General features: G+C 63.6%; 1 protein-coding gene across 5 annotated transcripts in view; it reads left to right on the forward strand.

Moving 5' to 3' along the window:
• Positions 1–25,813, forward strand: part of ARVCF (ARVCF delta catenin family member) — a 47,509-nt gene extending 21,696 nt beyond the window's left edge. Inside the window, exons 3-20 of one of the 5 annotated variants that reach the window (XM_036449102.2) lie at positions 4,567–4,794; positions 13,247–13,405; positions 13,561–14,105; positions 15,402–15,907; positions 16,455–16,638; positions 17,484–17,601; positions 17,937–18,108; positions 19,011–19,028; positions 20,041–20,112; positions 20,674–20,801; positions 21,129–21,279; positions 22,185–22,383; positions 22,460–22,571; positions 22,678–22,768; positions 23,134–23,187; positions 23,892–23,977; positions 24,555–24,674; positions 25,086–25,813. In XM_036449102.2, the coding sequence (XP_036304995.1) occupies positions 4,585–4,794; positions 13,247–13,405; positions 13,561–14,105; positions 15,402–15,907; positions 16,455–16,638; positions 17,484–17,601; positions 17,937–18,108; positions 19,011–19,028; positions 20,041–20,112; positions 20,674–20,801; positions 21,129–21,279; positions 22,185–22,383; positions 22,460–22,571; positions 22,678–22,768; positions 23,134–23,187; positions 23,892–23,977; positions 24,555–24,662 (2,913 nt within the window). In that variant the 5' untranslated portion in view covers positions 4,567–4,584 and the 3' untranslated portion in view covers positions 24,663–24,674; positions 25,086–25,813. Of the gene's footprint in view, positions 1–4,566; positions 4,795–8,000; positions 8,156–13,246; positions 13,406–13,560; positions 14,106–15,401; positions 15,908–16,406; positions 16,639–17,483; positions 17,602–17,936; positions 18,109–19,010; positions 19,029–20,040; positions 20,113–20,673; positions 20,802–21,128; positions 21,280–22,184; positions 22,384–22,459; positions 22,572–22,677; positions 22,769–23,133; positions 23,188–23,891; positions 23,978–24,554; positions 24,675–25,085 lie in introns of those variants that run through there. The other 4 variants (XM_045585495.1, XM_036449103.2, XM_045585494.1 and 1 more) reach the window with 4 other exon arrangements.

Raw genomic sequence — 25,813 nt, forward strand, 5'->3', positions numbered from 1 at the left:
GGAATCGAACCTGGGACCTTTCAGTCCGCAGGCCGACGCTCTATCCACTGAGCCAAACCGGTTTCAGCCTTGACAGTTTCTTTAAGGTTGAGATCAGCCTCCTCCTGCCCAGGCAGCCAGGCCCTGCACTGACTATGAGTGACCCAGTGGCCCTGGCTGGGATGGATGGATGGATGGATGGATGGACGGACGGACAGACAGACGAGGATTCCACCCTTGTGAACCCCACGCCCCGGCCTCCTGTTCCAACCTTGTCCCCAGCCTCGGCACAGTGTGTGTCCTTGTAGGCTGACCAGAAGCTACCCTTGTGGCAGTAACCACAGGAGGGGGCGACAGGGTAAAGTTGGGCCCCCACAGGCCAGAGGTGTAGGGAGCAAGCCTCCCTGCTGGCAGTGCTGAGCGGACATGGCGCCCCCTGGCAGAGGGAGCTCCGGCACCACCAGACCTGGGTTCCGCTCTTCTGCTCCTGCTGGCCCTTCCTCCCCGTCCAGATGGGTGGGGAGTGGGGTGTGGAAGGAGGTTCAACCGGTGCCAAGCCCCCTCTCTCCCCTCCTGGGGGACAGGGACAGCTGGTGGTGTGCTCACAGATGGCCGGTGAGAGGTCAGGACCAGAGCCTGCCCGCCTGACCCTTAGGAAATTCCTCTAATTCCTCAACCCAGATTGGAGTCAGGCCCCATAATTTGATTTTCTGGAGCAGGATTTGGCTGTACTCCCTGTGAGGAGGAATGTCTGGGGTCAGCAGGAAGACGTCAAATGTGGGCTTAGGTCCTGACGGGCGGTGTTCAGTGGTTAGAGCGTTGGCCTGTGCACCAAAAGGTCGGGGGTTCAATTCCCAGTCAGGGTTGTGGTTCGCACCCCACCTCCGGTCGGGAGGCAACCAATCGATGTGTCTCTCTCATATTTTCTCTCTCTTTCTCTCTCTCTCCCTCCTCCCCCCCTTCCTTCTTCCTTCTCTCCCTCCTTCCCCTCCCCAAATTCCTCCCCCCATCCCTTCCAGTGTCTCTAAAGAGGCAATGGAAAAAAACGTCCTCTGGTGAGGATTAACAGCAACAAAAATGTGGCTTAGGTTTCGGGGAGAGGTTCAGCATCTCCCCCCAATTCCTCTGCTGGAGCCTTTGGTTCCGATGGAGCGCAGTGGCCCCAGTTGTGCCCCAGAGGCTCGTGGGCAAGGCCCCTCCTCCCAGTGGTGTCTCAGGGCCTCATTCTTGCCCACCTGCCCGCTCATTGATCTGCCCAACTGTCCATTTACTCATCCCTCCAGCCAGCCTGCACCCATCCCTTTACCCTGCCTATGCAGCCACCCACCCACCCACCCGTCCACTCCTCTGCCCCATCCTCTCATCCAACGACCTACTTATTCCGCAGTCCACACATCCGTTTACTCGTTCATTCCTTTCCCCTTCCATCCAGCCTCTGTACTTTCTTTTTCTTTTTTTCTTTTTTTTTAAATATATATTTTATTGATTTTTCACAGAGAGGAAAGGAGAGGGACGGAGAGTTAGAAACGTCGATGAGAGAGAAACATCGACCAGCCGCCACCCGCACACACCCCACTGGGTTTGTGCCTGCAACCAAGGCACATGCCCTTGACCGGAATCGAACCTGGGACAACCCTCTCCCCCCCAGTCCGCAGACCGAAGCTCTATCCACTGAGCCAAACCGGTTTTTCAGCCTCTATGCTTTCATCCCTCCCCCCTCCCCACCTGGGGACACTCGTGGGTGTCCAAGCCTGGACAGGCTTTCCCCAGGTCGAGCACCTCCACTCCTGCCCTGAGACAGGCAAGGCTGTCTGTGGACGGCCTGTCTGTTCCTGTCTTCTGGCTACATCACCTCCCTGGGCAGGCGGGCGCCGGTGCAAAGGTGGTGCCTGGGCTCAGGGTGGGGATCATGGTAGGTCTGGCCTGCAGGCAGGGCAGGGCCCTTCCCCGGTGAATGGCTGGGATGACGTCAGCCCATGTGGCCCCTCCCGGTCCCAGCAGGACCCCGGGATCGGAGCTCCACCCCAGGGCCAGCTGAGGACACAGCTGGGAAAGTCTTGTGGTTGATCTTAAAAATTCATGCACATGTTTGCCTTTCGTGTCACTACATAGTTATTTATGTTTTAATGTAAAAATAGCATTTTGAGTGATCATCAGAAAAGCCACCTCCGGGACCCCTGTGCCCACTTAGGACGTAGGGAAGCTATCATGCCAGGAGAGTGGGCCTGTGTCTTCCCGGCTCCCTAGATGCCCCCGGCCGGCAGTCTGCCTCCTGTGTGTGCCAGGGCTGCTCTTGGGGCCACCAAGGTGACGAGGCGGCAGCCTGCAAGGTTCAGTGCCCTCACCCACAGGCAGACAGAGGGGTGTACCCTCAGCCCGGAGCAGAGGGCATGGGCCCCAGGCCGGGGTCTCTGTTCTCCAGGAGGCAGCTGTGGGGTACTCTACCCTCCAGCTGGCTGGCATTGGGGAGTGTCACCTGGGAGACGCACAGCCATGCAGCTCCAGCTGAGAGAACTGGGTAATGGAAAGGTCAGTGTGGGGTTTGGCCACCTTCTCACGAGAGGCTCAGAATTCTGGGCCACTGGCCAGCTCCCAGCCAGAGCAAGTGGGCCGGGCCCCTTTCAGAGCTGGGGCCTGCGGGAGGGCTCAGGGCAGGGAAGCTGGAGGCTAAGGCGCCCCCCTCGCCTGCCATCCCAAGGTCTGGGAGGAGGGGAATCCTGAGGGTAGGCAGGAGCCCACGTCTCTGCATGAGGAGGGAGGGAAGCCACCTCCTGGCCCCTAGGTCCTGGTCATCCCCTTCCAGGCACACTGGCCCTCCTCCCGGTGGCCCCGGGCTCAGCTGTGCTGCCCGGGCATGAGGCTCAGCTGAGGCCGCCCTGCTTCAATCAAGACTGGCTGCAGGCTGGCACCTTCACCCTGCCCTGTGCTGCCCTCGAGGGAGAAAGGGCCCATCACACCCACCTGGGCAGCCAGGTTTAGCTGATCTGTGCCCGGGGCCAGGTGGCCACCAGATGCAGGTGTGTCTGTGACCCCGGCACAGAGGGGCTGCGTGCCCCTGGCTGTGTCCAGGCCGGGCCTTGTCCCCTGCTGGCCCACGGCACCCCCACCTCGCTGTGAGTGCCAGGACCTCTCCCGGCAGGAGTTCAGTTCATTCTTCCGCCTGCGCTGACCTCACCGCCCCTCCTCCAGGCCACACTGGCAGTTTGTTTGTGTGACTGGTTCTGGGGAAATGAAGAACAGCTGCTGGGACCCATGCTGGCCTCTTTTCCTCTCTGGGCCTCAGTTTCCCCAGTTGTCATGGTGGATGGGACTCTGGGGTGTTCTTTAAACTGGAGGCGCACCCTTTCTCTCCACAGTGTCCCTGGCCCAGCCAGCATCAGTGGGGCAAGCCTAACACTGACCTTCCTCTAAGCCTAGCACTGACCTTCCTCTAAGGTCTTGGCCCCTGCAGCTGGACCTTCTCACGCGCTGCCCACTCTCTAAGCTCAGGCCTTACATGAGTGGAGGGCTGCGGTGGCCAGCGGAGGCAGCCTCAGTGGCCTGGTGCGGGTCGGATCAGGAGGATGCCCTGAGCAGCACTGGCTCCATGGGGCACCGTAAGTGCCTGGCAGGGTGGCCACATGGCCTATACCCCATGTGGCTGGGTGTGAACTCCCTATTCGGCTAGGTGTGAACGCCAAATGCTCCTCCTGCGTCTTTTTGCCCATGAAAAGCAATCACACTGAGTAGCCAGGGAGCAAGCGGTGAAGAACCTGGCTTTGTCATTGCAGCTGCCAGGCTTTGCCACCCCCTCCCCATCCCCTGGGACCTGCAGGGGAAGCACTGGGCCCGGACCCAGGCAGGCCTGGCCCTGTTGGCACACTGGGCCTGGGTAGCCTGGGCCCCCTACCCTCAGCCTCCTCCGGATCCAGTATTCACGGGCCACTCTCAGGCGCAGCATCACAACCACGCTGTACGCGGCTCTCACTCTGCCCTGCGGGCAGACGTCACCCTGTTCCAGCCGGCGTAGCTGTGAATGGAGGCCGGATCGCTGGTCTGAAGGCCAGTGTCACCCCTGTGCCTGCTGGGTGTCCCGGGTACAGCTAGTGGCTGGGCAGGGACAGCTGACGTCCGGCTCACTGGCACATCGGCTCTGCCACGCCGGCTGTGTGGCTATGGGCAGGTCCCCCAACCTCTCTGGGCCCCAGCTTCACCTCGGTGAGAGGAGCCTGGGCTGCCCCCATGAGATGGGGTGGGTTGGCATGTGCTGTGGGCAGCAGAGGGCCTGGGAGGTCTGAGTGCTGGTCACACCCAGCTCTTTTGGCCCTTCCCTTCCAAGTGGGCTCCCAGGACCCCCCAATAATCTACGGTTCTGCTGAGCCTGCCCCGGAGCAGAGCCCCACACCCCACCGGGAAGGAGCCGGCTGCTTCCGGCCAGCCTCAGATGAATGGCTTTTAATTTAGAATTTAATCAATGTGGCTTCCCTCTCGAGAGCTGGACGCTCCAGCGTGGGAGTGAGTTGTGTGATTGGCGAGTGGGGCTGGCAGGGGGCCCTCGGTGCCCTCCGCCTCGGCCCCACCCTTGACCTTGCTCTGCTTTGCCTGCAGCCGGCAGGCGCCCTGGCCATGGAGGACTGCAACGTGCACTCAGCCGCCAGCATCCTGGCCTCGGTGAAGGAGCAGGAGGCTCGCTTTGAGCGGCTGACGCGGGCGCTGGAGCAGGAGCGGCGCCATGTTGCCCTGCAGCTGGAGCGTGCCCAGCAGCCGGGCGTGGGCAGCGGCGGCGTGGGCAGCGGGCAGCCCCTGCCGACGGCCTGGCAACAGCTGGTCTTGCAGGTAACGGCCCAGGGACTCAGGAAGGGTCAAATGGTCACGTGGGAAAACGGTCGAGGGGTCCTGGTGGGCCACAGGCCAGCATGCATTGGTTTAATTGCAAGACCGCCTGGGGTCTCTGGGGGGAGAGGAGAAAAGGGGGATCCCAGAGAGACTAGAAATCCCGGGTGGGTATGCAGGGCACCATGCGATGAATGGGCAGGACACACCCTGACCCTCCACTTGAGTGAGGCCCCAGAACCCAGGCAGCTGAACAGGGTCCCATCCTGGGCATCTCCTTGGTCAGCATGGCGACACTGAGGGTTTTGCCAGCCCTGGAGTCACCCTGCCAGAGCAACCTTCCTAGCGTGCACCAATGCATCAGCCCCAGCAAGGCCTTGGGCTCTGCCTGCAGCCCGGAGGCTAACCCGGGAGTTCAGTGTCTCCACCGGCTGTTACCCTCAGAGGGGTATCTGGCCCTGATCAGCCCCCAAGAGGTGTGGAACCCTGTCCACTTTGTGGCCAGACTCTGAAAACTGAGGTTCATGGTTAGGAGTCAGGCCACCAGGACTCCTCCCGCCACCCGCGCTGCCCCAGAGCCTGACCTGCAGACCAGTTACAGAAGCACCTTGCTCTCGGGGTGGTAGGGGCAGAACAAAGAGATGCGGGAGTCCTGGAGTTTGGCAAGATTATTTTGGTCTCCATTATTAACCGTGGCATGGGGTTGGGGACAGGCAGGGTGGAGCTAACCCGGGAACTTAGGAGGAGCTGGAAATAGGGTCGCTGTGTGGGGATCCCACCATGCAGGCCTCCCATGGTGCCCCCTCCTCACCACTAGGCTCACTGGCCTCGGCGGGCACAGGAGTGAATGTCCCCCTGGGTTCCTCGCAGTGACCCTGGAGGCCCTCCCCGTGGGCTCCTCAGGTTCCTGGGCCGGACAGCAGGGTTGCTCTCCTAAACTTGGCCCCCGGAGTTCTCCTCCTGATGCTTCCCCATGCACGTGCACATCCTCCCTTCTCTGGTCCCGCCGAGCCCTCCAAAGGTGAAGCCTGTACCCCCCAAACTCAAGGAGGGGGCAGAACAGCCTATAACTGGGTCACATGGGGACAGCAACAGCCAGTGACCCCAAGGCTGCCCCTCAGGCGCCAGGAGCTCTGTCCAGCCCTTCCAGGCCGGAAAAGGCTTGGCCTTCAGCCCAGAGGGCACCGGCAAGGGTTGATGCCCCCGAGGGGAGAGGGAAGATGTTCCCATGGCCTGGAGCTGCCCCAGCTTCCTGGGGGCGGGGCGGGGGAGACCTCAGGCCACCACTCCTCTCTGCCCACCCCCCCTCCCCAGCCTTTCCCAGCCTGCCCTCCGTTTTTTCTATTTGGGAGGATATGGTTTTCTCAGGCTGAGATGGGAGAGTGTGTTCCCAGGGCGGTGGTTAGACTGGCAGGGCTGAGGGGGGTTGTGGGGGAGGTGGGACCACGTCTGGCTGTCCAGTCCTAGCAACCTCCATGCCAACCCTGCTTTCCAGATCCGTCTCAGCACGAGGGGTCCTCGTGACCTCCCTGCCGAGCCACAGAGCTCCCGGGAGCTGCTCCTCAGGGCCAGAGCTGGGCTCCTCGCAGCTTGGGAGCAGGTAGCTGGACCACGGGGGCTGAGAGGCCAGGGGCTACTGCTGCCAGGGGGTGCCCCCACGCCCCTGGACTGTGCCACGGTCCTGGTTGCCTGCCCTTCATCCTCCAGCAGGAAGAGTCCCCTCCTCCAGACACCTGCCTGGAGCAGGACTGGTCCTCACCAGACTGTGTGTGGTGGTGTGTGTGTGTGTGTGTGTGTGTGTATTGGGGGTTAGAGGGGGGCGGTCAACACCTACCCAGCTTCAGGCTGGGGCACTGGCAGCTGGTGTGATTTGGGAGAAGACAGAAATGAACCCAATGTAAGCATCCAGGCCACGTGACCAGGGCAGCGGTCCGTCCTCCTGCTTCTGCCCCAGCCCTCTTGCTTCTGCTCCACCGAGGGCTGCCACGGGTTGACGACATAGGGGCCAGTGGTCAGGTCATCTCACCCCTGTGCCCGTGGTAAAACTGAGGCTCAGAGGGACACGCAGTGCACACCCCGAGTGCTCACGCATGCTGGCTGCGTGGTCTGTGGTACGGGGCGTGTTGTGGAAGGAGAGGCCCCGTGGTAGCGCTGAGGGGTGCCCGCGGAGAAACAGGTAGGCGATGGGAGGCCTGGCCACCTCTCTTTTCTGACACACGGAACCTCCCTGGGCTGGCCCAGCTCTGTGCCTCCCGGCGCCTGGTTAGGTTACCTTGATTATAATGCAAGAGCCACCGGCTTGTTTTTGTGAGATGTGACCCAAGCGGTGGCCCAGCCAGCCCTTTTCTTGTCTACGTTTCTTTCAATCAGAGCCAGACTCCCCGGGGTGTGGCTTCACCTTCTCAGCAGGCTTCTGGGAGGAGGGGGGAGTGTATCCTGATTAACCCACTATTCTGGTCCCGCCCCCCCCCCACACACCACCCCCCCCACTTCCTAGTAGATCAAAGACATGGAAGGGAGAGGGTCTGAGGCAACTCAGCCTCAAAAGCTTTCACCCAGGGTCACCAACAGTCTCCCTCCGCCTTCCTCCCCGCGCCCCGCCCCCTTTGGTCTCCTTAGGGTGGAGAGATCCTGGGCTTGGGCCTTGAGGGAGAAAACCCAAGACAAAGTGGGTCAGTGCAGGTCCCTTGGCCAGGTCTCCGTTGAGCTCTGTGGAGACACTTAGGCCTTTTGGGGATGGACAGCTGGCCTGGAGCGGGATCTGAGAGACCTTTGAGGCACTGCCATGGTAGTAACCGCTGTCTTATCGGCCCCCATTTCACAGCAAGGGGAAACCGAGTCCCAGCCAGGATGAGCAGAGAGTGGCCTTGCACTCTGTCCAGTGCCACACTGGATCCTGCATTGCCCCAGCTGTTTCCTCAACTCTACCGGGGGAGGGGTGGGGAGGTGGAGGGTGTGTGTGTGAGCTTTCTTACTGGGGACGGACCTAAGCCCGGGAAGAGGGACTGGGCCCATCTCTGGGCAGGAAAAATATCACCCTCGCGGGGAAGTGGGGTGCGGGGAGGGATGAGGAGCCCGGGGACCTTTTGCAGGGGAGACCCGCCCCCCTACCTCGCCTCGCCCAGGCTGCAGAGCTCCGCCCGGCCCGGCCCCGCCCCCCGCCCCCGCCCCGCCCCGCCTGGGCGCGGCCCCGCCCGATTGGCTGCTCGCCGCGGCCGCCGCCAGGCCCGCCCCCACGGGTGCGAGTCCGCGGAGCCTGAGCCCCAGCCGCCCAGGCTCCGGAGCCGATCCCGGACCGGCCGCTGCCGCCCCACCTCCGGCCCGCGCCGCCCCCGCCGGCCCGATGCCGGCCGAACTCAGACAGGTTGGAGGGAACTTGGTCCCGGGACCGGCGGCGGCGGGCGGGGCGCCGGTCCTCCTGGGGGGACCCGCTTTTGTTTCTCGGAGGCGCCGGCGGCCGGAGGCGGCTATTGTCTGCGCTCCGGGCCGGCGCATCTGGGGCGGCGGGGTGGGCGCGCCCCCCGGGGCTCTGCCTGGCGCGGGCCGCGGGGTCTCCGGGGGCCGGGCGCGGGGGTCCCGGGCGCTGCGACCCTGAGCGGGGATCGGGGATCTCGGGGGTGGGGGTTGCACCCCGGGCCAGCGCCCAGGACAGGTGCCGGCGACAGGGACGGAGGGCGCAGGCCTTGGGGAGCAGCCCCTCGGTGCAAGGGGGATGCCAAGCCCGAAGGGGGGAGCTCAGCCAGGCCTCTGTCCCCCTCCGTCCCCCCACGCGGGTTTAGGCGCTGGGAGACCCACGGAGGAGGCTCTGGAGGGAGGTTTAAGGGAAACCCTGTCTGCGGCGGCGGCACACGTGAGGGGAGGGGAGGGGTGGGGTGGGGACGGCCCTGCCCACGTGCAGAGGCGGGTGGGGTCTCCGAGGAGAGCAGAGGCGACCTGCCTTCCAGCCCTGGGGCCGGGGGAGGCCTATGTGCAGCCTGCGCTCTAGCCCGGAGTGGGCGGGGCCCAGTGATAGACCCAAAAGCAGGCTGAGTGCAGGAACCACCACAGGGGCAGCCCTTGTGCTGTCTTCCCCCCCCCACATCTGCCTCCTGGGACACCCAGCCTGTCTCTGCTCCTCTGTATCCCCGCTGTGGTCCCCGGGGGCTGGCCACTGACAGCCCCAGAGAGGAGGTAGTCATTGGAGGAGCTGGGGCATCTGGGCCACAGTGTGGCCAATGGGTGTGGGCTGGGTTTGGGGGAGTTGGGGTGAGTGACAGCCAGCTCTGGCTTCTGGGCCCCACCATCCTGCTCCCGCAGCCTGCCTGCTGGGCACCCAGGACCTCTTGGCCTCTCTGCCGCTCAGCGTGAGGCTGTGCCCTGGCAGGAGGACTGCTGCTGTGGAGGGCTGGTCTCCAGCCTGCCAGGGCTGGGCAGAGGCCATGGGCACCGAGGGAGAGAGAGTGTCTGTGGTGGCTAAGGGTTTGCTCCCTGAGGAGAGATGCCAGCCTGGCTCATCCTCGAGTCCAGCTGGGATGGCCCTGCTGGTGGGAGCGGGCTGTCACTCCTCCACCCCTCTGCTCATTCAGCAGCATCCATCTTATGCCCTCTGGGGGCCTGGCCCCGGGGGATTATGGGAGCCAGGTGCGGGATGCCAGCATTCCCTGTGTTTGCTAACGGGAATGTGGACAGAGTGGGACACCTGCCCCTTTGGTTCATTATTCATGAAACAGACTGACCACGGGTGCTCATCTGACAAGTGCAGATGGTGCAGATAGATCCATGCCTCTGGGACCCCAGTCCAGTCTCCCGCACCCGCCCCCCCCCACAACCCCTCCATTACAACTTGGCTTGTTTCCTCTGTCCCCTCCCTCAGCCATTTCCAATGTCCCCCAGAGGCTATTGTGGCCTCTTGCCCAGGTGCTGATCCCTCTGCATTGTCCCACATCTGGCCACAAAGGTGGACGGACACTGTCTCCGCCTGTCCCACAGCCTCGACAGCACGGGTCCTTCCTGTTTGTGTGTGAAGAAGCCAAGCCCCTCCTGTGTGCAGGGGCCCATGGCCCTCATGCTGTGCTCAGCTCTGTGCCTCTGGGCATCCTCTCGTGAGCATTACTTTTCTGGGGAACTCCAGCCCCCACTCGGAGACCTAGGCCAACCCGCTTCCCCATAAGTCCCAGGGAGCTCATGGGAAACCCCAGGTTATGGCAACAGCCCCTCTCTGGGCCAGAGCCCCTGGGCCACGGACCTGGTGAACCATGGATAGGTGTATCCCAGGGCGGATTTGGGCCCAGAGGTGGGTGATGGGAGGCTGGGCAGCGGTTCCAGTGAGAGCTGCAAGGATGAGGCCGGATCTGGAGAAAGAGTGCCAAGACACAGGTGACAGGACTTGACAGGATTTGGGACATGGAGGAGGGCTGGGGTGGTGTGTCCATGCAGGTGCCCATGTCTGGGGTATAGCGGGGTCAAGGGGGGACTGGGGCTGCAGGGCCAGGGGTTCCTTGAGGGTGGGCTGGCCTGGGTAGGTGGACATGGGTGGTACATGGGACCCTAGAGCAGGGCCTCAAAACCAGACAAGCATCCAACTGTGTGCTGGTCATCAGCCTATGATCCCATGTCCCCAACCCAAAGATGTTGGACAGCCCCAAGCCATAGGCAGACCTTGGGCTCCTCCCATCTGGCTTCCAGCTCTGAGACTCCTGGAGTGGATGCCTGGGTGCTGGTAGAGGGAGTCTGGCCCATGGCGGAAGACAGGAGGTGGCGGGGATGTGTGCACACCCCTGCGGGTGGTGGGCACTGTGCACTGAGTGCTGTTAGAGCCCACACACACTGATCTCCTCAAGCCCATGGGCCAGGCTGGTTCTCATGCACACGTGTGTCCCTTTCAGAGGGATCAGGTACATACATGCACATGTGTGACTAGGTCCCTGTCTGCATGCGTGTGCCCCGGCATATGGAATGGGGGCCAGGCCTTTCCATGATCTCCAGCTGACTCAGGCTCCTGCCTGCCCGCCTGCCCGCTTGGGTGAAGTCATCGCCTGTTTTTAGCTCCCTGAGGTCATTTGCCAGCAGGGGCCCTTGGTGCTACAGGGCTGCCTGGACTGGGTGTTGATGGGTGGTGCTGCAGGATCATCAGGCCCTGTTGGGGGGCCCTGGGTCTCCTGGTCACCCCACCTCCTCACCCTCCTGACTTAAAGGTGTCAGAACCTAACTACAGGTCAGAATGAAAAGAATAAGCTGGACCACAGAGTGGTATTGAGATCTGAAATGTGCTTCCCCCAATCCCAGCCAGGAAAGCGATAATGTATGCAAATGTATGCAAATTTACAGAGGGGCCATAGCCCACTTGGCAGTGTCGTGTCCTGGGCAACAGTCCTGATCCCTCGTGCCCGTCTTGCTTCCTGCCCCGCCCTGATACTTGCAGCCACCAGTTCCAGGCCTGAAGCCCCTGCGTGCCTGGCCCTCCGCCTGGCTGTCCGGAGCCCAGCGGAGAGAATGCAGTCCCTGCCACGCATCTGTTCCTGTACTTGCTAAATACAGACGGGGCACCCAAGGCCCCAGCAGTGACGGGCCGTTCCTAAACCTTCTCCTGTTTCAGAACTCTCCCGGCTCCCCAGGGCCCTCCAAGGAGCGCTCAGGCCACCCTGCCCGGCAGCCCATCCGCATGTCCCGGCTCTGGGCCTCAGTGTACTTCTCTTTCCCAGCGCACAGTGTTCCTCCCCCCTGGCCTGGTCTCCGATAGGCACTCCACCTGCAGCCCAAGACAGAGAGTGACAGTCAAGGCTGTGGCCCGCAGGGGTGAGGCGTGGCTAATTGGCTTTGCAAAATTGTCTTCTGTGCAAAATTGTCTTCTATAAGGATGCCTGGAATCCCCCCAGGGGCAGTTTGGGAAGTTCTGGGTAGAGCTTTCTCCCTTGGTCAGGTTTCAGTTTCCCTTTTATAAAATCACATCTTTTCTCCTGCGTTGGTTACGTTCTGTGCCTCTTCCTGTGTCACCAGAGCCCAAGGGATGCACCTGTCCTCTCAGGATAGTTTAGGCCCTTCCCTGGACCCTGAGGAAGTTACAGGGACCCCGAACCTCCACACTGCAAGCTGGGGGGCTCAAGTACTCCTTCAGGACAGGACCCCGACCTGGGAAAATGTCACACCCTGAAGGCACCGCTGACTACCTTCCCCTGCATCACTCTGAGACCCAGGGATAGAAGCTGAGGAGGGCTCTGATGCCAGGCAGATGCAGATGGGAGTTGCTGGCTTCCCCTGGGCCTCAGCCCTACCATGTCTGTGCAGGCCTTCGGGGCCTGGGGCCCAGGTGGGGCACCCATCCTGCATGGCATGGGGCCTGGGCTGCAGAGCAGAGCCTGTGCGTCTGCTGGCTCCGGCTGTCCAGGAATGTGCTCCCCGTGACCCGCCCCCTGAACTGGATTTCAGCCCCTGCCCATCCTGGCCAAGTGCTGACCCTGAGACGCTGTGGGTGGAATTCATGTGGTCAGAGATCCAGGGGTAGATCTCGGTCCCTGTGCCACACGGCACAGCAGGGGACTAGCCAGTTCTTCTATGGGCTGGCCTGTCCTCTTTGAGCCCCCGTTTCCCCATTGGCCAGAGGCATATGGGCCTTTGAAAAGCCTCTGTCCAGAGCCGTCTTGCCTGGAAGTCCACCAGGATCGGCCCCTGCAGGGATGAAGGCAGGAGGTGCGTGTGTGTGTGTGTGTGTGTGTGTGTGTGTGTGTGGCGGGGGCGGGGACAGGTTGAGAATGAGGCAGGTGTTGGGGAGCTGAGGGCCAAGGTTGGGAGACCCGGGGTGGTGAACAGAGAGGGACAAGCTGAACCCTCTTGGCCCGAACCCACTCTCCGGGCTCTCAGGGTCTGAGTGATGGTAGGACTAAGGCCTTGCCCACGCAACACCCTTCAGAGTGTCTGGGCCGGAAGGAGTGTGAGGATATTTTGGTCCTCTGAGTGCCCAAGGCATTCTGGGAGCTGAGTATTTCTGGTCTGCGAGGGTGTGTGGCTGGCCTCGGGGACAGGGGAGCCTCGGTGTGGCCACGGCGAGTTGGTGAACACTAGTGACACTGCCACCTTAAGGCCTCTCACCCAGCATTTGTGAGGTGGGGCAGGGAGGTGGCCCGGGACACCTGGGGGACACCCAGTGGGTCCCTTGGGCCCCCAGGAGCCTGCTGCAGTCACCTCACTGCTAAGACACAGGACCTTCCCTGCCAGCTCAGCCTCAGGAGGCGCTGGAATGGGGGGCCAGCCTCTGGAGCCCCGCCTTGGGATGGGGCGACAGGGCAAGGTCAGCCCCTCAGCGTCCAGAGGCAGGCACGAGCTGTCCTCACCAGCTGGGCTGCTGCAGGCCCTCTCTCCGGTCTGTGGGCTCTGAGGGAGGGGATGAAGTCATTCCTGGCATCCAGGCCGGCACCTACCTGCACGCTAGGGCCGGGCGAGCATTGGGTCCTCCCGCTGACACCCTCCCCCCTCCCCCCAGGAGCAGAGCCCCAGCAGCCAGGTCTCCCTGGCCACCATGCCGGAGGCGCCCGAGGTGCTGGAGGAGACGGTGACGGTGGAGGAGGACCCGGGCACGCCCACCTCCCACGTGTCCATTGTCATGTCCGAGGATGGCACCACGCGGCGCACGGAGACCAAGGTGCGGCTGGGCCCACGCTGTCCCATGTGTAGGGCGGGCGCACGCCCCAGCTTCCTTTTGGGGGGGGGGGGGGAGACTGAGGCCACGCTGGCCCTGTGGGCACTGTCCGGGCCCCTCGGGCTGCCCAGCCCATCGCCTACCTGCTTACCCACCAGGTCACCAAGATGGTGAAGACCGTGACGACACGGACGGTGCGCCAGGTGCCCATGGGCCCGGACGGCCTCCCCCTCCTGGACGGCGGCCCCCCGCCCCTGGGGCACTTCGCCGACGGCCCCCTGGACCGGCACTTCCTGCTGCGCGGGGGCGGCCCGGCGGCCACGCTCTCCCGAACCTTCCTCAGCGGCGGGAGCGGCTTTCCCGACAGCCCGGAGCCCCGGGACATCCCCAGCTACGGCAGCCTGTCCCGGGGGCTGGGGCTGCGGCCCCCACGGGGCGGGCCCCTCGGCCCCGGCCCCGGTGACGGCTGCTTCACGCTGCCCGGCCGCCGGGAAGCCTTCACCGAGGGCCCGGAGCCTGTGCCGCTGGCGCCGCCGCTGCCGGCCGGGCGCTCCCAGCCCGAGCGCTTCCAGGCAGAGCCGTACGGCCTGGAAGACGACACCCGCAGCCTGGCTGCCGACGACGGGGGCGGCCCCGAGCTGGAGCCCGACTTCGGCACCGCCACAAGGAGGCGGCCTGATGGTGGCCGGGGCCTGCGCAGTAGGTGAGCACCCTGTGCCCTGCCAGCACAGACAGGGAGTCTGCCTTCCACTCTGCCCACCACAGAGGACCCCACAGGTGGTCCAGCTGCCGGGTCTCACACACACACACACACACACACACACACACGTCCGTTTGGCCTCTATTCTCCTCAAGGGCAGCAGCAAGGATAGGCTCGGGGATGGTGGACGTTGCCCTGGGTGCCCTCCCTGCAGGTCTGGGCACGAAAGAAGCTGGTCGTAGTGCCCGATCCCCGCTGCCCCTGCTCTAGGCAGGTGACCCTGAAGTCGGGAACCCAAGAGGCTCAGGGTGTTTCTCGAAGTTTGAGGCCTCGGCCTCTCCCCATGCCTCATGCACAGAGGCAGCTGGAACCCCAAGAACGCCCCTTCCCCCAGACCTTCTCGGCGTAACCTCTGGACCTGTTCCCTCCGCCCTCAGTTTCTCCGTCTGTGGAATGGGAACATGAACACAGCCTGGGTCCGGAGTGTGTTGCATGGCCATGGGCAAGACACCTGGCTCCTTCTAACCTTAGTCCCTCTCCTGGGAAGCGGGTTTGATGGGAAAAACCCACAAGGACATCTGTGCCCTGGGGGAACTGGAAGTCTGTATGCCCTTTATTTTTATTTTATGTTATTTTAAAAAATTATTTTATTGATTTTTTTTTTTTTTTTACAGAGAGGAAGGGAGAGAGATAGTTGGAAACATCGATGAGAGAGAAACATCCATCAGCTGCCTCCTGCACACCTCCCACTGGGGATGTGCCCGCAACCAAGGTACATGGCCTTGACTGGAATCGAAGCTGGGACCTTTCAGTCCGCGGGCCAACGCTCTATCCACTGAGCCAAACCGGTCAGGGCTGTATGCCCTTTAGATGGGCCCAGCAGGGTGGCCATATACAAAGAGATCACCTCCCCCCACATCCTGGCACCAGGCAGAGAAGGGGCCTCAGGGGAAGGTGGGACTTCCCAGGCATGGGCAGATATTTCATAGAAAGGCGTTTAGCTCCGAATCGGGGGCCACTGCCTTGGTGATGGGAGTGAGTGAGCCCTCTCTGGGAGGGATGCAGCCCTGGTGGCCATGGGCTGGGGTTGGGTCCGTCACTGGTTCTGAATCGGTTCTTGCCGGGCTGGGGTAGGACTCTCCACGCCCACGTGGTGCGTGGGCCCATGTACCAACACCCCAGGCCCAGTGCCACCCTGGGCGGGTTCAGGATTCCCCGGAGGTCCGCTGGGGGCGGCAGCTCAGGGCTCGGGCGGGCAGCCGCCGAGACCGCGCCCGTGCGCCCTGCTCGTCGGCACAGGCCCTACGAGGACGTGGCAGAGGACGGCGGCGGCGGCGAGCTGATGGAGGAGAGGCCCCCGTTCCCAGCCACGGCGGCGCCCCTGGCCCAGCCGGAGCGGGGCAGCCTGGGCAGCCTGGACCGGGCGGCGCGGCGCTCGCCCTCCGTCGACAGCGCCCGCAAAGAGCCGCGCTGGCGGGACCCCGAGCTGCCCGAGGTGCTGGCCATGCTGCGGCACCCCGTGGACCCCGTGAAGGCCAACGCGGCCGCCTACCTGCAGCACCTGTGCTTCGAGAACGAGGGCGTCAAGCGGCGCGTGAGGCAGCTGCGGGGGCTGCCCCTGCTGGTGGCTCTGCTGGACCACCCCCGGGCCGAGGTGCGGCGCCGGGCCTGCGGGGCGCTGCGCAACCTCTCCTTCGGCCGAGACCCCGACAACAAGGCCGCCATCCGGGACTGCGGCGGCGTGCCCGCCCTGGTGCGCCTGCTGCGGGCCGCCCGGGACAGCGAGGTCCGAGAGCTCGTCACAGGTGAGTGGCGCCCGGCCCGCCCTGCATCCCCCCCCACCCTCCCCGGGGAGAGACGAGAGCGAGGCTTGGCCCCGGAAGGCACCACCCCGTTCAGGCAGGAGTCCCAGCGGCTGGGGGCAGGTGTCAGGCTTAGATGCCATGAAAGGCCCCCAGGCGTTACCTCTGACTTAGCTGCCAACTGGTGGGGTTGGCACTGGGCCCCTCCCCACCGGATCCCACTCCCAATGGCCAGGCAGGGTCACGTGACCGCCTTTGATTGTCACGTGACCGGGGTGGGGACGAGAAGGCACCTGCTGTATCCGGCCCCAGGCTCCCTGTTCTTGTCCTAGCCCCTTGGGCCCTCACCCCCTCCTCAGTGGGAGCCCGTGGTAGGTGCCATATGCCCCAGCCAGGAGGAGCCTTCAGAACCTCTCACAGCTTCTGTCGCTGCCTCCCTCCGGGCCTGAGCTGGGGCAGGATGGATGGCGCGGCAGGTCCTGAGCAGTCCCATGGGCGGTAGGGAGGCAGTGCCCATGGTCAGCACTGGCTGGTCAATGGTGCCCCACAGGCACACTCTGGAACCTGTCATCCTACGAGCCCCTGAAGATGGTCATCATTGACCATGGCCTACAGACACTGACCCACGAGGTCATTGTGCCCCATTCGGGCTGGGAGCGAGAGCCCAATGAGGACTCCAAGCCACGGGATGCCGAGTGGACGACTGTCTTCAAGAACACATCAGGCTGCTTGAGGTGGGGGTGGGGCCGGGCTCAGGCACCCCCTGAGCAGCTGCCCTGGGCTGTTCTTGGTCAAGGAGGCAGGAGCCGGGCACCAGAACATGCATGCAAACAGCTGTCCTGGGAGAGCAAAGTCCTGTCCCACATAAGTGGGAAGACAGCTAGCTGACCGAGTCTTAGGGATCAGCCGTGTCCCAGTTCCTGTCCCAGCCCTGAGTATAACCCCGGCGGGCTTGTACTGACTCCCCAAGGGCAGCCTCTGGACCAGGTCTGCCACCCTGTTGGGCGGTGCCCCATGGCCCTATCCCTGCCCAGCTTCAACCCATTCTTCCACCATCATGACATCCAGGGAACAGACAGCCAGGACCCTCCTCTTCAGTCTGCCTCAGGGGCCTCATCCCATCTCCTGTGACCCCTCCCCCATTCTCGGGGGGCCCCGCAGAGCCCACAGGCAGTCCAGTGTCCCCACCGTCCTGACTGTTGATCAAGATGTGGCCCATCCTATAGGATCCTGACCTGGGGAATAGCAGAGCTGCCATGGGGGCAGGGGGAAGCCAGAATGGTCTGTCCAGGCTTCTGGACCCACTCTGCCTCTTCGCAAGTCAACTGGGAGCCAGGAAAGCCTCTCCCCCGCCCCCCTCCGCCATGGAGATGCCAGGTTAGGGCTCCCTCCCCCGAAGGAAGGCCAGCCTCACCCCCTTCACGGCTGCAGGCTGGTGTCCGCTGCCGACCGCCTCCACAGGGCAGTGTTAGTGTCTGTTCTGTAGATGGAAACAGGACCCCCCCCCCCCAGGCCAGGTAGGGGCCCGGGGCGTTCCGGCGGGAGCCAGGGGTCATGGGGCTTGCTCTTGGCTACCCAGGAACGTGAGCTCAGATGGCGCGGAGGCCCGGCGGCGGCTTCGGGAGTGTGAAGGGCTGGTGGACGCGCTCCTGCATGCCCTCCAGTCAGCCGTGGGCAGGAAGGACACAGACAACAAGGTGGGCGGGGTGGGTGAGGCAGGGTGGTCCCCGCAGGTCCCAGGCAGGGGCAGTCTCGGCCTCCCTCAGAGGTCCAGGGAGATGGACCAGACCCAGGGCTTGAAGCATATGGGTGGCACCGCGGGACAGGCCCGCACCTCCGGGGCAGCGCGGGCCACCCTGTAGTGACCACAGAGCCCCGCTGCCCTTTCCCTCTCGGCCCCTGCCTGAGGGTGCTTGCCCGTGTGGGCCCCCTGCCTCAGGCCTCCATGTCTGCACCCTCCTCGGTCCTCTCAGAGGCATGGCGTCCCCCGTGCCCACCGGCCCGTCCCCCCACCAGCTCTCTCCTCCCGCAGTCGGTGGAGAACTGCGTGTGCATCATGCGGAACCTGTCGTACCACGTGCACAAGGAGGTGCCCGGGGCCGACAGGTACCAGGAGGCCGAGCCCGGGCCCCTGGGCGGTACCGTGGGCTCCCAGCACCGGAGGCGGGACGATGCCGGCTGCTTTGGTGGCAAGAAGACCAAAGGTGTGTGGAGGGGCCTGGGTGGGGTACCACTTTATTTTTATTTCATATTATTTTTTAAAAAAGATTTTATTGAGTTTTTACAGAGAGGAAGGGAGAGGGATAGAGAGCTAGAAACATCGATGAGAGAGAAACATCCATCAGCTGCCTCCTGCACACCCCCTACCGGGGATGTGCCCGCAACCAATGTACGTGCCCTTGACCGGAACCGAACCTGGGACCTTTCAGTCCGCAGGCCGACACTCTATCCCACTGAGCCAAACCGGTTTTGGCTGGGGTACCGCTTTCGCACCTCTTCCCTCCGTCCCCCGACTCTCCCCTTCCCCCGACACAGGCTGCGGCTCTCGGTGCCCATGCCATTCATGGGAAGTGGGGAAGCAGGGAGCCAAGGTGGGTGGGCGGGCCGCCCTGGGGTGCCCATCCCACAGGCCCAGCCTTCACGCCTCTCTCTGCGCTGTGGTGCCTGCAGGGGAGGAGGGGAGGAGAGGACCCACGTGGGGGGCCTAGTCCCTTAGCTCTAGGGAGGGTTCTGTGGGCCCAAGTTTGGAAAGTGCCAAAGGTGATGCCCCCTGCTGGCACTGATAGAGCACCTACCAGGAGACCCTGAGAGATCGTGGGGGGCAGCACCCCACCCCTTCAGGGTGCAGGTTCCAGCATCCCCCAGCGGCTGCCAGGTGGAATTGGGGGATCGCCCTCGCCTGTCCTGCCTGTGTGGGCCTCTGCTGACCCCTGTCCTACACGCGGGCACTCAACCCCCAGCAGCAATTGGGGTGAGATCCCACCTGCCGCCTGTCTAACCCAGGGTGTGCAGTGGGAAGTTGAGGCTTCCTGGGAGGGCCCGGGGTCGGGGGGTGCTGCCCGCTCAGGCTCGTCTCCTTTCTCCTGTGCTTCCTCCGGCCGCCCAGAGGACTGGTTCCATCAAGGTGAGTCCCTGTCTGTCCTGCCATCCAGGCCTGGCGGGTGCCGTGGGCACCAAGGAGGCACAGCCCCCTCCCCTTAGTGCTCAGGCAGCGATGATCTTCGAAACTGCAGGGCTTTCCAGACTCAAGGTCCTGCCCCACCTCCAGTCCCTTCTCCGGGCAGCCATCTCCATGACAACGGCAGGAATGTCAGCCTTGGACTCATTTGGAGGCTCAGGGGCTGTCCCTCTGTAACCTCAGACTTGGCTCCCCGGGCAGGGCTGGGCCTGGAGCTAGGACTGGGGCAGAGCCATGTCCTCAAGGCCTGGGGGGCGTCTCCCCAGTGGAGTGGGGCGTGTGAGGCTCACACAGGGACACACAAAGGCCCCCGGAGGCCAGGGATGGTGGGGGTCCCAGGTCATCTAGACCAGCGGTCGCCATCTGGTGGCCCGTGAGGTCCAAAAAGGTTGGCGACCGCTGAAACTCGGCTCCGCTGCCTTCCGAAGGAGAAACGCCTCCATGGCGGCCCAGAGGGGGACAGGTCGAGGCTGACAGGTGTGAGGTGGAGCTGCTGCAGGGGTTTGGCCCGTGAGCAGGGTTTTCCTGGCCAACAGAGCCTGGGACAGGGTCTAGGCCCAAGACGGGCAAGTTTCCCCTGGGGTAGGACTCCTTGGCCCCCGCCCTGCCTTGTGGGTAGCCAGGCATGTCCTGTCCCTGCCAGGCCTCGGCTTCCCTGTGTGCCCCTACCCACCACCCAGCCACCGGATCCCTCAGTTCACACACCCGCCAGCCACAGGAGGCCACTGGGCAGGTCTGGGCGCAGCTCCCGGCACCTGGTGGGAGACGGACGGATGAGTCCTGGCTGGGACAGCCCTAGGCCCTGCTGCTGACCCTGCTCCCCTGGTCTCTGGGTGTCTAATCCTGGACCTGGGGGTGCTTCCTGGGCTCTAGGCAGGAACGTGCTGGGCCCAGCTCTCATCACACACGCCTTCCCCCGACGGGGTCCACCTCACCTCCCGCTGTTGTTCTGTTCCAGGGAGGAAGGACGGTGAGATGGACCGGAACTTCGACACGTTGGACCTGCCCAAGAGGACGGAGGCCGCCAAAGGTGAGCGGGTGGAGGTGGAGTCCTGGCTCAGGACTGTCTTGTCGTGAAGCTTTGTGCCACGAAGGAGGCCTTGCAGATCCAATATGGACACGGGCCCACAGGTGTGGTGTTCCCCGGAGGACCACCTAGTCCCCGGGCACCAGCAGAGGGTGCCACAGGTGCCCAGGATTGGGGGATAGAGAGGCCAGGCTTTTTTAAAATATATTTATTTATTTATTTATTTATTTATTTATTTTTTTACAGAGAGAAAGGGAGAGGGATAGAAAGTTAGAAACATTGATCAGCTGCCTCCTGCACACCCCCTACTGGGGATATGCCTGCAACCAAGGTACATGCCCTTGACCGGAATCGAACCCGGGTCTCTTCAGTCCCCAAGCCTATGCTCTATCCATTGAGCCAAACCGGTCTTGGCTGGGGCTGCTTTTTCTGTGGGGCAGCCATAACATTGTTAAACATTTCCTGACTCACCACCCCATCTCAGCCTCGCCCCGGAAGGAGGAGGGGGAGGCGGTGATGTGGGGAGGTCTGGGCGACCGTTGGCAGCTGGTGCTCTGTGCCCAGGCTTTGAGTTGCTGTACCAGCCCGAGGTGGTGCGTCTCTACCTCTCACTCCTCACCGAGAGCCGGAACTTCAACACCCTGGAGGCTGCGGCCGGTGCCCTGCAGAACCTCAGTGCTGGCAACTGGATGGTGAGAGGGCCGTGTCTGGCAGGGAGGGGCCAGAGGGGGATTCCCTGTGTGTCTCTGTGGGTGCTGGCAGGCAGGGGGAGGGGAGGAGCCCTCCCTAAGGACAGAGAGAGGTTCAGGGCGCTGGGGCTGCAAGAAGCGTGCCCTGGGTGGTGGGGTTTGGAGGTGCCCTGAGTGGTGGAGTGTGGAGGCGTCTGGCGGAGGGAGCATTGGGCTGCTGGTGGAAGGCTGTGTCAGGAGCACAGTCTCCGCTGCAGGAGTGGCCAGGGCTCAGGCGGGAGCGTGTCCCTCCTGTGCGCTGAGCGCGCTCCGCCCCCTCTGCCGCCGCAGTGGGCCACGTACATCCGCGCCACGGTGCGCAAGGAGCGCGGGCTGCCCGTGCTGGTGGAGCTGCTGCAGTCCGAGACCGACAAGGTGGTGCGCGCCGTGGCCATCGCCCTGCGGAACCTCTCGCTGGACCGGCGCAACAAGGACCTCATAGGTGAGGACGCAGGTGGGGCAGAGCCTGGGCGGGAACCGGTGGAGGGCTCTACCAGTGTTTCCCAAAGTGTGGTACGCGTCCCCCCAGGGGTACGGGAAGAGTTGGATGGGGGTACGCGTTGCACCAGAGTTTGGTGGGGATATGCCCTGCGCTGAGCTTAGCTGCGCCTAATTCTACGTTCTCATGAGTATGAGGGGTACTCAGCGTTACGAAAATTATAGAAGGGGTGCACATATGTCAAAAGTTTGGGGAACACTGCAAGGTGACCAGATCGTCCAGGTGTTGGTGGGACAGTCCTGATTTCTAACAATTTTTCCCGCGTCGTTTAAAAAAAAGTCCCGATTTTTGGAAAGAATCTTTCCAATCTTATAAAAAATCGGGACTTTTTTTTTTAAAAACGCCGCGGGAAGTGGGAAAAGTTGTTAGAAATCAGGACTCTCCCGCCAACACCTGGACGATCTGGTCACCTTACTCTAGGCCCTAGGCTTACTCTAGACTAGAGTCTAGAGCACATGTGTCAAACACAAGGCCCGCGGGCCAAATCCGTCCCGCCAGGCCTTGCAATGTGGCCCGCACCGCGCTGTCATCACTGCACTCCGCTGCATTTCCATCACAGTGACAGTTTATGACTGTTCAGTAAACCATTCGGCCCGCGATTTAGGCTGGATTTTAGATTTTGGCCCCTTCTCTGATTGAGTTCGACACCCCTAGTAGGGCCTGGCCTGGGCCCCATCACATCACTTTGTCCCAGGCGCTGGAGTCTCCCATCAAGCTGCCTGAGCCTGGTCTACCCCTGTGCGCTGGGAGCTGTGGGCTCCTCTCTCCCCATAGGAGGTGGGGGGGTGGGCAGAGGCCTGTCCTAACACCACCCCCCCTCCCCGCTCCTCGTTCCCCCTCCCCCCCAGGGAGCTACGCCATGGCAGAGCTGGTGCGGAACGTGCGCAACGCGCAGGCGCCCGCGCGCCCCGGGGCCCGCCTGGAGGAGGACACGGTGGTGGCCGTGCTCAACACCATCCACGAGATCGTGTCCGACAGCCCGGACAACGCGCGCTCGCTGCTGCAGGCCCGCGGCGTGCCGGCGCTGGCGGCCCTGGGCGCCTCCAGGTACGCGGGCGGGGGAGCGGGAGGGAGGCCCGGGGGCGGGGCCGGACGCTGACCCCGCCCTGGGCCCCGGCCACAGCCAATCGGTGCGCGAGGCGAAGGCCGCGTCCCACGTGCTGCAGACCGTGTGGAGCTACAAGGAGCTGCGCGGCGCCCTGCAGAGGGACGGCTGGACCAAGGCCCGCTTCCAGGTGCACGGCCTTTCTTTGCTCACGTTGCCAGGCTGCGTCCCCCGCCGCCGGAGTGCGTGCCCCTGACCCCCTCCCTCCCCTGTCTGTTTGGCTGTCCCCCCTCCAGTCCGCTGCTGCTCATGCCAAGGGGCCCAAGGGCGCCCTGAGTCCCGGAGGGTTTGATGACAGCACGCTGCCGCTGGTGGACAAGAGCCTCGGTGAGGACGGGCGGGGTGTGGGGAGCCACCCCTGAGCTAGAGCCGTGTCTCTCCACCCGGTGCATGGATAGTGACCAGGCTGGTGAGGCGTGGAGGAGGGAGGTGGGCCTTCTTACAGGAAAATGGCCTCAGGGAGGTCCCTTCCCCCGTTTGCAGCCCTGTACATCCTCTCCCCCTGGGGTACTCCCATTGGTGCCAGGCTGTGGGGAGAGATTGGCAGTGGGCAGTGAGCCAGCAAAAGGGTGCAGAGATGTTAGTGATGAAGGGTGCCCAGGGTCTCTGAGGCCAGCCCTGCCATGGGGGTATCTGCCCTGGGCCCCCCACTGCTGCCTGCAACCAGCCAGCCCCTTGCTTGTGCCTTTTAGATGGTGAGAAGCCAGGCAGCCGGGATGTGATTCCCATGGAGGCCCTTGGCCCAGGTGAGTGCAGGGGCAGTGCCCAGTGCCTCCTGTGTGGGGAGGAGGGGGCGTGGCCAGGTGGTTATGCTCTGTGTGTGTGTGTGTTTGTGTGTGTGTGTGTGCTCGTATGTGTTGTTGGGAATGCCCAGGAAGCAGTGGTTGAAAAAGAAAGGTTTGGCCGAAACCGGTTTGGCTCAGTGGATAGAGCGTCGGCCTGCGGACGGAGGGGTCCCGGGTTCGATTCCCGTCGAGGGCATGTACCTTGGTTGTGGGCACATCCCCAGTAGGGGGTGTGCAAGAGGCAGCTGATCGATGTCTCTCTCTCTCATCCATGTTTCTAACTCTCTATCCCTCTCTCTTCCTCTCTGTGAAAAATCAACAAAATATATTTTAAAAAAAAGAAAAGAAAAAGAGACGTTTGGTGTAGGGGTGCTCAGAGGGTACTGGGGTGGGGCCAGGAAGAGGTCAGTGCCCAGCGAGGGTCTCTGGTCTGTCAGCTGAAGGGAGGCTGGGCAGTCCGGAGCTGCCAAGGGGAAGCAGCGAGCCGCTGCAGGGCCTGAGCGGTTGAGGCAGGGGAGGGTGAGAGCCGGGAGGAGGAGCTTGGGAAGACCCGTCCTAGGCCCCCCGGACAGAGCTGGGGCAGGGAAGCTGGTGCCCTGTCCCAGCCGAGAGGGAGACCTGCTCCGGGGGGCCTGCCCCTCAGGACCTCCCTTGCGCCCCCACAGATGGATACTCCACGATGGACCGGAGAGAGTGGAGGGCTCGAGGCAGTGCCCCCGCAGGGGAGGCCTCTGAGAAGGAGCCCTTGAAAGTGAGTGGCTGGGCAGCTGCCCAGGGGGGCGGCATGAGCAGTGGTTGCCAGGAGAGGGGCTCAGGCAAGGCGGGGCCTGGCATCCGCCCAGGGCGGGCTCACCTGTAGGGCGGCTGGGCTGGGAGATTGGGCCCGGGAGCGGCCCCTCCACCTTGGGGACCTCACATCAGAGCCAGTCTGTGGGTGCAGCTGGTTCAGAGCTCACGCTCAGAGAGGGAGGGGGCCCGTGACCCAGGGCATGGCCTGGCACGGTGCACAGGACCCCAGGAGTCTGAGCAAGGGTGTCTACCCTCTACTCTGGGCAAGAGCGCCTCGTGTTCCCACTTCCAGGGCAGCACCTGCCCCCTGCTCTGTGCCAATCCCCTGGCTTCGGGCTCAGGCCTTGTGCACCCACACTCATCACGCTGCACCTGTGTGAGCCACGTTAGCCTGGCTCCCCGCCCCCTCGGCCCTCTCCTCCTGTGCACCAGCATGGATAGGCCCTGCCCCTCGGACCAGCCCAGCGCCCAGAGCCAGCTCTGACTAACCTCCTGTGTTCTGCCTCTAACACCCCCGTGCCCACGCCCTTCTCCTGCAGCCTGACCCCAGCAGGAAGGCTGCTCCTCCGGGGCCCAGCAGGCCCGCGGTCAGGCTGGTGGACGCTGTGGGGGACGCTAAGCCTCAGCCCGTTGACTCCTGGGTCTAGCTTGCATGCCTGGTACGTTCTCTCCTCTGGTTGTCTGTCCGGCCGTTTCCCCTCCTCTGGGCAGGGGCTCTTCTCGCCTCTGCTGGCTGCATGCTCTGTTCTCCCTGCGCGCTCCCTGGGGGGACCCCTCCCCGACCCCCACCTGGAGCCCAGCCGCCTGAATCTTAGGGGAGGACAAGCCAAGTCGGGGCCCAGAGGATATGGGACCAGAGCAGAGGTGGCCCCCCTACACCTTAAAACACCCCAAGTGCATGGCCTCTGAAGAAGAGCATGTTGGGATTGGCCCCGGGGGTGAAACCCTCAGGGTCGTCCCACAGCAGCTGCCTCTGTATACACCTCCGTCTGCCTAGTCTGAGGGGGCAGCCCTCCCCTGCCACCCCGCCACCCCGCCACCCTGCTCAGCCCTGCCCTCTCCCTCCTCAGGGCCTGGGCCCAGCTTTTCATTCTTAGGAATCTGATGGAGGGAAGAAGGGAACTCCAGGGCCAGCCTGCACAGACCCAGCCTCGGAGCTTGGAGCCCCCTGGTGGCAAGAGTCGGCAGTGCCTCTGCGCGGGAGCCAAGGCCGGACTTTCTGGACACGCCTCTCTTCCCACCCCCTGGCTCCCTCCCTCCTAACTCCCTAGGCAGAGTTAGCTGTTTACTGACATGGTGCTGTGTGCATGGTGCTGTGTGCGAGTGCGAGAGGAGGCTGGGGGGCTGCAGGGCAGGGTCCGGGGAGGCGGCAGGAGAGGGGGGCCTGGAAGGACAGGAGAGGGGAGTGCCCCGGAAGAGCTGGGCAGCTGGCCCTGGGAACAGGCAGCTGGGCAGGGAGTGGGGCTCAGAGGTGTTTGACTCCGAAGGGTAGAGGGGACCCCCTGGGTTTCCACTCCCGGCCCCCCACTCACCCCCGGGGGCAGGCCAGCCACTGGGCTGCCCTAGGGGGGCTGATCCCACAGAGCGGATTGGAGACAGCTTGATGGGGGTCAGGCTGTTCTAGCCCCCACCCTGGCCTTGGGTGCCTGGGACCCCCGTGCAGTGGGAGTCTTCCTCAGTGCCCGGTCTGCCGGCCAGAGCCCGGGACTGACCCGCCCGGCCTGACCCTCCGAAGCAGCGGGGGACTGCTGTTCAGTGCCTGCTGTTTGTGACTTCAAAACGGAAGAAAAGCACTGAC

Source organism: Pipistrellus kuhlii, unplaced genomic scaffold (assembly GCF_014108245.1).
Source record: "Pipistrellus kuhlii isolate mPipKuh1 unplaced genomic scaffold, mPipKuh1.p scaffold_m20_p_20, whole genome shotgun sequence".
NCBI classification, from domain to species: Eukaryota; Metazoa; Chordata; class Mammalia; order Chiroptera; family Vespertilionidae; genus Pipistrellus; species Pipistrellus kuhlii.